At 31.1% G+C, this 12,125-nt stretch overlaps 1 protein-coding gene and 1 long non-coding RNA gene across 5 annotated transcripts; one reads left to right on the top strand and one right to left on the bottom strand.

Annotated features, from left to right (window-relative positions):
• The first annotated feature begins 89 nt into the window (after positions 1-89).
• spz5 (spatzle 5) lies at positions 90-7,681 on the top strand. Of its 4 annotated transcripts, XM_070641595.1 has the most exons (7): positions 90-874; positions 2,606-2,660; positions 2,727-2,878; positions 6,206-6,409; positions 6,721-6,879; positions 6,988-7,242; positions 7,304-7,681. In XM_070641595.1, exons 2-7 carry the CDS (start codon positions 2,622-2,624, stop codon positions 7,476-7,478), a joined length of 984 nt encoding a protein of 327 aa, XP_070497696.1. In that variant the 5' UTR covers positions 90-874; positions 2,606-2,621; the 3' UTR covers positions 7,479-7,681. The 4 variants fall into 4 exon arrangements, with proteins under 4 accessions (XP_070497696.1, XP_070497694.1, XP_070497695.1 ...); XM_070641593.1 differs by lacking the exon at positions 90-874 and having other exon boundaries at positions 2,129-2,660; XM_070641594.1 differs by lacking the exon at positions 90-874 and having other exon boundaries at positions 2,140-2,660; positions 6,209-6,409; positions 7,304-7,680.
• On the bottom strand, positions 6,669-12,125 carry LOC139091477 (uncharacterized). The gene is made up of 2 exons (XR_011544514.1): positions 11,980-12,125; positions 6,669-10,678 (listed from the first exon to the last, which is right to left on the bottom strand). It is a non-coding gene; the product is annotated as an uncharacterized lncRNA (long non-coding RNA).

The raw sequence follows: 12,125 nt of genomic DNA, 5'->3' as shown, positions 1-12,125 counted from the left end.
AACTTTTCTAAAAACTGAATTCTCGTAATTTCTTCTGTTTAAGTTGCATTTCGACCCTTCTTACCCCTCTCCCATCTCCCTCCCATGCGGAGGTCCTTGAACCTAATTTATGAACAACCCATTTATAAATTTTAATATTTTTGTTGTTCTGCAAAGTCATCATGATTATAGTGGGGTTTTGACTTAATTCCGTCAGTAATTTAATTAGATTAATTAATGTTTTCAAAATCAGAAAGTCGATGAATACGTCATTAAGAGAGATATGGGAAGCTCCGAGAGAAGAATGCAGTACTCTTACAAAGATTGTGACGTAAAAAGATCGGAAAAGCGTCATAAAATCTCATGGTAAATTATCACTAACGCAGTTGCCATTAATCAATTTGTTACTAATAATATACGTGTAAATCTGTAAAAATTCTATATGGAAATCTGATATTGAATAATGATTCATGCTCAGATGCTCGAAGAGCTTGTTAAATCACGTTATATATTTTAGTGAGATTTTTTTTAAACCCGCTCACATGCTCAACAGCTGATTTTCTTTTTTCTCTCTCAAACTACAAAGCCGGCTAGAAAATCATTCGATTCTCTGTTGCTGTTTTCTTCTTTCGTTTGAGCGAATGCTTGCCGCCAAAAATGTATATGAACGACAAGCCTCCGAGTGAGCGAAAAGAAGAAAAACAAAAAGCTCAAAAAGCACTCTGACTCCTAACGATGGTCGATGGTTGTTGTACAATATATAAACTATGGTGTTTCTTAAGCTTAGCTTCAGTTTCATCTAGCAATTCACGCAGTTAAAACACAAAAATATTTTCAAAAAATCTATCTAAAAATATTAAAATTATTAATATTGTGGATATAATAAAATAATATAGTGAGTATCACGTAGATCAAATTACCTCGAGTTTAGTCAAATTTAATGTGCATTACGTATATAGAAATAAGCAAGTGAAGTCACGTAAATTAACCGAAAGTGAAATTAAAGTGATGTAAATTGGGTGAAAAAATTTGTTCGATATTAAAATGTGACTTTAATTTTAATTATTTATGATAAGAAGACATGCAATAAATTTGATTGTGGATTTTTTTGCGTAATTTTGTGATTCCAAGAAATTTTATGTGGATGTAATAATTTGTGAATCAATTACAAAGTTTTGATCAATAATTCTAGATCAAGGATTGGCTTTTCATTTTTGACTAGAAACACAGAATCCTTTTGGATCCTTAGGTAGTTTGGAGCTTACTAAAGACATTGCGTTTGTCACATCAAGGATGTGATAGGTATGATTATTTGGTTTTTCAGGATTTTTACAAATCCCAAATTTCAACACTTGGAAAAAGGATTCAAAGTCCTTGAATAAAGCCCAAGTACTTGTAGTACCCCAAATACTTTGTACTCGACAACCCTAGTCACATCTAGCAATGGATCTTACATTTTAACTAAACTTTTTCAAAATTTAATGAGAAGATTAAAGATTTTGAACAGATCTAGGATGTCTACTAAGGATATTGCTAAGTATGAGTAACAAAAGTGGTATTTAGTCGTACGATGTTTAGTCATATGCAATGACTCAAACAGACTAAGAATATTCTTATGCACAGAGTTGATATCTTTGAATTCAAATTCAATTTTTATTTTAAGATCTAAAACTTTAAGTTTAGGAATGAGGGCTAATGCTTGTATATCATATGCAATGCCCGAACAGACAATGAGCTAATGATTATACTCACAAATTGATCATGCTCAATTAAATTGATTAAGAATACTCATAAGCGAACTCATTTAGGTGAGTATGTTCATTGTCTGTTAGAGATGACTGAAAATTTGATGCATCTCCATATTCAAATTCAGAATTTCACCATATTCAAAATTTGAGACTATTAATATCTCAGACTTTATCAAAGATCGTGCTTTTTGTTGATTAGAGTATATAAATCACTAAGTTTAAATCAATTCAAATTTTCTGATAACAAGTTCAGCTATGACGTCTTTCAGCCGTTATCTTAAATATATATCTCCAAAAATAAATATTTATAAATATCCAATAAATCTCATCAGTTATTGACGTCATTAGCAGATGATTACGAAAACTTTCTCCTCAATTCTAGTTTCGTTGCTAATTTTAAACCTGACTAGTCTTGACTAAATTTGTACCAATTTTTGGGAGTTTCCCAAGAAACTCCAATCGAAGAGTTTGATGATGCTTTAAAAAGTAATATTGCTCAGCTACTGCCTGGAAATTCACACTTTAAAGAATTAATGAAAAAAACCATGAAATAAATCCAATATTGAGGGAATTCCTAACAAAACTTATTAATCCAAGATAATTTCACACTTTAATTAAAGCTAGTCTACAGGCACAAAAATCACCACACAAAATTATTCATGCAAAACAAATACACACAAATTGTGCACAATTCTTATTAAAAATTCACATAATTAATTTTATCGCCAACATCTGAAGCTGCTCATGTTAAAAGTCAGTACAAATCGGATGCATAGAAGCGAACAAAAACAAAAGAGTTGAATGAAAGTGAACGAAGCTTATTAACAGCAACATGCAATAATGAATGTTAATGATTTTTTTCTAATATTTCTTGGCAGTTGGAACTATAAACAAATGGAGATCATGAAAATTTTGCAAGTTGCTGTTTTATTGGTGAGAATTTCCGTATTTACTGCTTTTACTTTCAATCTTATTCATTGCCGTCTCTCCTTCCTGCAGTTAATGTGCATTGATGAATTTTCAATTGCATCACCACCATGCGGAGGGTATGGACAAGAGCCGTGTATGTATTTACCAGCAAAACCTGGTGATACACCAGCTTGTGCAACTAAAGGATCAACATTCTGTGAACATATTGATGGATATCCAGAGTAAGTAGCTTTACTGACATTTTATGGATATCAAGGTTGTGGAATTAATTATACTAGCACAAAACATGCACACTTACACACAATATTAAGTATCAGTGGAATGAAATCGAAATTTGCTTTTGGGTTTGTGCCAAAAATTTGTTATTTGGTAGGCAAATATATTAAGCACCAATTATGGTAGAATGAAGATATGATTTAATGGCACTTTATCAAGTTTAAATTGATTTAATGGCACTTTATCAAGTATTTGGTACCGTAGCACTATTACTGTACCATTAAAGCATGCTCTTTGTCTGTTATAATATGCATCTGGACATGCTGAAAATAAATTGAGCATCAATTATGATAGAATAAAGATATGATGATGTTTCTAGTGACCAGATCATTCTCCAATTTGTAGCTATCCCCAACAGACAACAGATTTTTAGGTACCGAAATGGTATCACGATGCTCTTTGTCTGCTACGATATGCATCTTCTGTCAATCAATTCAATCACATATAAGTGCCTTCGATGATTTTTGACACATTTTAGACACTGCATAAATTGCCAAAATAGCTTAATTCAATTCAGTTGGTCAGTCGGCTGTTTATGACCACCCACATAGCCTCACTTACTCATTACAAAATCTCTTTGCAAACTATTGACTTCTTAGAAATGCAAGAAATTTCCGGTGTAGCGCAATGCCGGCTGAATACCGTAATGTGTGAATGTCAATTTTTTTTATACATTTTATTTCAATATCGCGAATTACGATCGCTGTATTTAACACGATACAATTGCGTAATGTATACAAACAGTCTGAGAGCAAATGAATTGAATAAAAAAATAATATTATTATGGTTTTATTTCTTCTTGTTTCGTGCTACAAATTACTCATTCAGCCAATTGTTTAAAATGAACATGAAAATTTCATTCGCAAGCCGACTCTTTTTATGCCTTAGTAACTAGATGATGTGTCATTTTAAAGTTTTTAGAATTTACAGGCTTTTATGCTTGATTTAGATCTTAATTATGACATAAAATATTTTTGAATATCCTGGTTTCAATTATTAACGGAATTAGTACCATTAAAGGCCAAAATTATATTTGCGTAGCGACACGGAACTACTTAGAAGAAGAGCAGAGAGAATTAATGATTATTAAGCTATGAAAATTAATATAGATCAGAATTATTAAAGGTTTTATGGATATTACCTTATGGTTAAGGAATTATGCTTTAACACAAGGAAGCAGCCATTCAATCTTGGTTGCGTTGATCGTATATCCATTAACATATCCCTAAGAATGTGACACAAAAACTTGAAATGCATATCAGCTTTTCAGACAGTCCACAAATAAAAAACTTGACAAATTTGTGAAAAATATTCCCAAGATCAACGAGTTCTGCAAGATTTCATTCCACATATCCAAAGTTCATTATAGATCTAAATCATATACGTAAAACTTTTAAGAAAGTAATTGAATAAATTAAGAAATTTTAATAAAAATGCTACAAGTTCCCTCAAGGTCGGTTATCCATGAATCACGTAAGAGCCACACGAGCGATTTTCAAATTTGTAAGAGTCATACGTCAGCTTTATATATTCTCTTTCTTCCATTCATTCTTGAAGAATAATCCTTGACATCTTTGTTCCTTTAGTTCTATTAATAGCTCCGGTTCATTCAAAAATCTGTCAATCAATTTATTGAACCTGATTCCCTTTTTCTCACCTTTTGAAATACTTGACACTTGAATCATGAGTTTTAATTTCTTGGCGTATGCATGATTCATGGAATGTTTATATACAACTATGTAATACTCAATAAAAATGAGTACTCACGTGAGTGAAAAGCAGTAAGAAGCGCGTGATGAGTAAGAGAAATTTTATGACAATTTTTATCGATAGCAACCAACCAGTCAAGCTACATAAATGTAAATGTTACTCTTGAGACAAAAAATGTGTGCGACTGTAAATGACGCAGGACAGTCAGTCAAACGTCATACGCTTCTAACGGTCTTCTAGCTTTTTTTTTACGGCCGTCATTAAAATATCAAAATTTAAATAATTTTGCATCAAATCATTTAATAAAACTAATATTGACATCATTTATCATCAGGAAATTAAAGTCGTAGTTAGAAAGATTAATAAAAAAAATATTTTTGGGGAACCACCAGTGTCGCTGTCTTCCTATGTGAATAAATCAAAAGCTCATTTGCTTAGAACGTTGATAAGCATGTTCATTAGTGAACAAATCATGTATATCATTGGATAAACGGGATGCCTTGAAAATAATGAAAAAGGTCAGAGTTATGGGTAGATAAATAATCTATAACTTAATGTCTAATTTGAATAAATATTGCAAATGCTTCAATGAATGCAAAAGATAAATATTCAATATTATGCATGATTGTGGAAATTTAGTCACGAGGATTTTAAAAGGATCTCTAAATCTCGAATTTTATTGGAAGTCTAGACAACTTTAGTCAGCTTTTAAATTCAAAATGATAGTCAAATTAAGAATCTGCTAGATAAATATCTTGATAAGACCAAAACATCTTAGAATGAGACATCAACTGGACATTAGCTAGTTATTACGTATTTTGGTCCAATCGGGATATCAGTCTCCTAACAGACAGCGAGCATACTCATCAAATGATCATGCTCATGAGAATATCCAATCAGTATAATTGACTATACTCAATTCAAGACTATATCTCATAGCCTTGAACATACTTAATGTCTGTTCGGGATCAGGATACTAAAATGTTGGTCCATAATCTCAGTTGCGAGAGAGTTTTCAAACCCGATATTGAATTTCATGAAATTTCGAAATTAATTCAGCAATCCAGCACATTTTGTATTAAGGATTGAATACTCTGGTTGCATGAAACCCACAGCAAGTCGTATGACCAAAAGTTAAGTCAAATTCCAAAAAGTTTCCAGTTTCTAAATTAGAAATTCTGTCAATAAAAATTAATATTTTGGAAATATCCAGCAATTACAATCAAATCACGAGGTTTTTTTACTGCCTGCTTAATCTGACCATTATTCTCAAGATCATTCTCCATCTCCAAAAAAATCCATACAAAAAAATAGAGGTGTGAGTTTTGGAAACCATAATCATCAAATACATAAATATCATTGGAAGACAGTCGATCGCAAAACAAATTATATTCAACACCAGCACAAACACAGTTTAAAGTAGATTTAATTTTTTTTCTTCTTTTTATTTCTTCTAAATCAAATTTTCTCCTTTGTGTTCTTTTTCTCTCTGAAAAAAATCAAATAAAAAAAAAATCAATTTTATGAAACCCCCCTTCCGATCTTAACATTCAATCTAAGAGTAGGAACTTGATAAAGAAGCTGTTGAAGCAACATGCAATCAAAGATATATTGGCTGATGAGACGAAGATTGACTTTAATGCTAAGAAGGAGTCGTTCTCAAAATCAAAATACAACATTCCATCTTATGAGCATGAAAATGGACACGCCTATGGACCTCCGAGCAATGGACCATTCGATAATTATCCGAATTTATATGACAATCAGTAAGAATTTTATCATACAAATTATTACATGCTACACATTTATCATATTATGATGACCGATGCTATTATTAATAAATTCAGACATTTATATACATTTTTATAATATACAGCATATTTTAATTCTTTTTTTCTCTCTTTAAAGGATTCGTTCACAAATGACGTTGATTAGAATTTCACTTGTGTCACGTCATTTGTGAACGATCCCCAAATCAGTTTCTCTTCCATTTTTATTATTGCCTGAAAAATTAACAAAAATGGCAACCTTAATCATCTTTATTTTGTTTTAACTAATCAATTGCCTTAATATACAGTCATGATTATAATAATTACAAAAATCATCATGGATATCGTGGTGGATATAAGGACGGAAATGGATACCATTATCCAAGACCTGCTCATTCATCCTCAACATTCTTTCAAATTAAACCATCAATATCATATAGCTTTAGCCAACCTCAATACTATCAAAGGTTCTTGACCATTTACTATTGCTTTTCATAGTCTAGAATGTAGAATAGAAATTGTATATCTAAAATTATTAGTGTCCATAAATATCATAATTCAAAAATCGTTTACAGACCACCGCGTCAAGTACGTTCAATATTAAATGAAACAGCTTCAGAAGCCAAACAACTGTCATTCAATCGATTCCTCAATGTAGTTCAATCAGTCAAAAGAAGTAAGCGACAAACTAGTCCAAATCGTGAGGATCTCTGCCAAGTCAAATCAAAGTACGTCACTCCACAAGCAGCAGTTAATGTAAGAACTAATTCATGGATGTACATTGTAAACCTTGCTGATGATACTCAATTAGTCCGAACGGAAACTTGTCTGTAAGTTTTGCAACTTGTTGATACTATTTCTGTGATAATTCATGTCTTCCTTCTCATTCAGATCTGATAAATGCTCAAACTTATGTCAATTACCCAATGGATATAACTCAAAATGTGAACAAAGGTATGCTCAAAAGCGCTTAGTGACTTTGGATCCGCAAGGTGAAAAATTGTATACGGATATATTTTGGTTCCCGTCGTGCTGTGTCTGTACCTTATCAAATACCTCAGATTAGAAATTATTAGAATTTGAAATTTTTAGTTGTTGAATCTCATTAAATGCTCTCTGATTTCATTCATTACATTCCATTATTAGAATTTAATTTATTAATGCATTTATTCTCATTTTACATTATACTTTTGTTAATTAATTATGTTGCTATGGACTTAGAACAATTTAGAATATGTAAATTAAGTTGAGTGATGATTTTTGTACTTAATGATAGCACCTTTATGCAATAATTAGTTTTAAGATGTTACGTTCATATTTTTTTGTAGATCAATAAAATGTACACACATAGAAATCTAGTTGTCTTACCTGTTTTGATGCTTTATTGAGTTCTAGGATAGCGACTCTAGTGGACTAAAATACGTTATAAGGAGTTGATGGCAAGTTAATGCCCAGCTAATGACTGCTATTTTAGTTCACTTGGCGATAGTCAATGCCGAAACAATCTAAAGCAGTGATGAGAAATCTGTGTGCCGTGAACTCTAGTTTAGCGGTTTAGTCGCGACTTACTACCAAAATAAAAATGTTACTAACCACTGGTTTAGCTATTTCCTCTTGAATTCTATAGTCATTTGGTATTGGTAATTGACCGACGGAAGCCAATGATAGAGCCAGCTTTAGGTGTGATCCAAGGATTGGCAATTGATCACAATTGATCTGTACGACCAGTGTAGATTAGCCAATTCTTCTTAAGGTTGACAATAATCAATAAACAGCTTTTACAACTTCAGTGTGTATTTCAATACCAAATCTAGAAGTCAACTAAGATTCTGTGGGAACTAGTCAACTAAAATCAAAAAAGACAGCTTGAGATGTCATTTAGGTTAGGCCATGGATCATAATTGATCTGTATGGTCACCGAATTAAGTAAAGTCAAAATCAAGTCGATCTCTAGTTCCAGTTTGAACTCCTTCAACTCAAATGTTAAATCCTTCCTTTCCACATACTCTCAAATTGATTGCAGCTGATGCTACTAAGAAATAATCAAACAGCATCTTAGATCCAAGAATCCATTAAGGAACAACAACTTCAAGTATTTATTATCTTAAAAATGTCTTCTTCTTACACAAAACATGCTAGGATCCACATCCACAACTACTCATTCATGTGTTTTCCCAAACAAAAATATTTATAATTGCTCCTACATCATAAATAAGTAGTAACGAGCATAAATGACTCATAACTTTCCTAGAACAAAAAAAAAACTTTCCAAATAATTGCAATTGCCGACAAATAATTTTAATGACGACGAAGGCAATGGCAAAGAAGGCAATTTCGAAAATTAAGAGCATAAAATTATCCAAAAAGGAATCTTGTGAAAATTGTAAATTTCAAGATGCTCATAACTTTAACGAGAGTGTGCAATATTTAACATATAATATGCCTTTTAAGTAATTAACATCATAAATTTCATGTTTTTTTTGTGTGTATATTTACGCAAAAATAAAGCGAAGAGGAACAACCCAACACATGTGTCCCGGTGTTGCTTGAAAAGTTATGATGATTGTTTTCGTTTGCGATGTTTTTCAGTTACTTTTTTTGTTCTGTTATTTTTTATAAATAATATTTTTTTAAACTTCATTCTCACACACAGATGTAAAGTAAGGCAAAGAAAAAAGGAAGAAAAAATTATTAACAGCAACAGATATTGGAAAGAAAAATACAAAAAATAGGAAAACACAAATGGTGGTAAGATTTATTAAGCACATTGCACCAGGTTCGTTAAGAATCGAATGAAAAAAGGAAGCACACTTTTATGTTGCTTACATCTTGCTTGTATTCTCTTTGAGAGGATATATTTTAGGGGTTCTGGTATACTTGTTGATATATATGTTGTGAATAGGTGAAGTATCTACCTGATTTGGTTTGCTTTGTTAGGTTTTGTGCAACAATTGCAATTATTATCAATGCAACGGTTGCGCGCCAAAAAATTACCTATGCAACAGTTGTGTGCCATAAAATATCTTTGTAACATTTCTTTAACAATTGTACGTTATATAAGCTTATTTTAAATGCAACAGTTGCGTGCCATAAAATTTCTCTGTGCAACAGTTGCGTGCCATACATTTTCTTTGTACAACTATTGCATGCCATAAAATTTCTCTGTACAACAGTTGCGCGTAATTTGAACTATTATCTGTGCAACAATTGCACAACATTAAAATTTCTCTGTGCAACAATTGAATGCCATATTATGTTGTCTGTGCAACAGTTGTATGCCATAAAAATCATTGTACAACAGTTGCGCGCCATATCAACTTGTTATCTGAAAACAATTGATTGCTTTATAAAACTGCTTTCTGCAACAGTTCCATGCAATTGCTGATCACCTTATACATTTTATCAACGCTTCATTAGAAATGCACAAAAAAATAACAAAATAACTACCTAAAATCAGATACCCCAAATTACACTGTGCACACATTCACATACACTGTTCTTAAATACTTTATTTACTTTTTTGTTCGTTCTTTTGCGCCAAGAAATTCCTTAAGAAATCAATTACATTTATGTAGGAGTCTTGTAATAATAATACACAAAAGATTTTTTAAAATGAAACATATGTCTCGATATGGCACGAGGATAATTTAATTTCTCTTCCTTTTCATTCCTTTTTTGTGTCAGCTATAGCAACAGCAGCATACGCTCATCTCAAATACACACATTTGATTTTTTTCATGTAAAAAATCTGTTTTTTGTGATTTTTTATTTCTGAGGATTCGAAAATAAGCAGATTGAATGAATAGATGCTGTGCAGAACAGCAACAGTAAAGAAGAAATTGAAAAGAAATAAAAGAAACACCTTTCGTTGATCTCGGTTCCTTTTTTTGTCAACTGCAATTTCTTACAGTTTTTTTAAACATGCTTTCCTTTTAAGTTAATTAAAGTGCATCCAATGGACTTTAAAAAATCTTTTTTTGGATCCTTTGTCGTCCATTTAAAGACGACAATCTTTAAGAAATTTGCTTTGGTTTGTTTCGTATAATTTTTCATCTATTCATAAATCCCTCGACAGATTTTTTCATTATGTAACTTTTTGGACTGTCTCAAAACTCAGCACACATCCACTAAATTCTCATACTTGCAACATTTTTTTATTCTTTGTGCCACTTTGCTGCTTCACTGCTATTACGAATGATATCATATGCTCACAAAACAGAATATAAAAAGTGCACTATTCGAACATATGTTGCTGCCTGTCTGGAACTTGAAATATATGTGTGTATATAAAAAAAGTCCATTAAAATGATTGCAATTTGACTTGACGGAAACATTTTGATGCAATTGACATGCAAATTAAATTTAATGATATAAATTCATGAGTATTTTACTAAAAATATTGACTGAAAGCTGCATCTACATCCAAAGTTTAATTATTTTAATATTTATTTTAATTATAGACATTTGCAACGGTCAGAAGATTAATGCAAAAGTTTGAGGAATCGACAGATATTTTTTAATGTGCAAATATTTCCGTTTTTCTATGGAAATTAGTGAACGGGAAGTTATGTCTATAAAAGTCGGTTATGAAGAAAGAAGTAGAGTAGATTCTTGGAAATTAGCCTTGAATATTTCACATTCCGGTACAAAAGTTATTTTTGCAGGTTGTACATCTGGATATTTTTCACTAGGACATGATTAAATTGTTGAATTAATTCATAAATGAATTGGATTTAACAATGTTAATGACCTTTTTCTTAAGGCTTGGTGGAAGCTGCATTTGTAAATTTATATAGCAGATGGTAGACAATTATAGTCTGCCTTTGTAAGCAACTGCATGTAGTCATTTAAATAGGACAAAAAACCTTTTATTGATCTCACAATTTTTGTATTTAGTCTTCGACTGATCAAGGTTGAAAAACAATACAAATGCCAAGTTTATTACAAAATTTACTGAGAAATCAATAAGTAGTCAGCACGTTTATGATGTTTGAGGATCAAGCAACAAATGTTATTACGATTTGAATTCTTCAATTATTGGTTCTTGAAATTTGACAAGTTTTTGTAAATTAATTTGAACTGTTAAAATAATATTTTGAAATTAGTCTATTAGCTCTCATAACCGATAAAATTTGAAATTCAGGTTCAATTTTTGAACTTTACATTTGTAAACAATTTAAAAGAAAACAAAGTAAGTGTTGAAAGAAATAATTAATTAACAAAATAATGTGTTAAAAAATGATAAGCACTAAGTTTTAAAGTGATTGTCCGGTTTAAATACCGAAGAATAAGTGAATTGAGTTATATGCAGTGATTACGAAGAAAATTGTTATCGGCTGGTTATCGGTAAGTAATTATTCTTTAAGATCCAGTAAAAAGGATTTCACAGATATGATAGCTTTGTCAGTTTGTAACACTTAAGTTGCGAATAACGTGATCACTTACCATTCAATTAACATAAAATACATTACATCTACAAAATTGACTATCAATAAATTTAAAATTGACATCTTTTGTTATTATTTACATCAAGACATTTCCGAATAAATTCTTTATTAACTTTATACCACTCTAATTCACACGATCAGTGTAACATCTTCAATTCACGCCATTTAATCCTAATATTAAGCACTCTTCCCTCACGTAATTTACTTCTTAATATTTAAAAGATTACAAAATTGCTAAAAAATCACAAAATCTGCTTGCAACAACT

This window comes from Chironomus tepperi, unplaced genomic scaffold (genome assembly GCF_022539635.2).
Source record: "Chironomus tepperi strain 1889 unplaced genomic scaffold, CSIRO-AGI_Ctep_v1 contig_244, whole genome shotgun sequence".
Taxonomy (NCBI): domain Eukaryota; kingdom Metazoa; phylum Arthropoda; class Insecta; order Diptera; family Chironomidae; genus Chironomus; species Chironomus tepperi.
The sequence above is the reverse complement of the archived record's forward strand: the minus strand, read 5'-3'. Positions and strand labels throughout refer to the sequence as shown.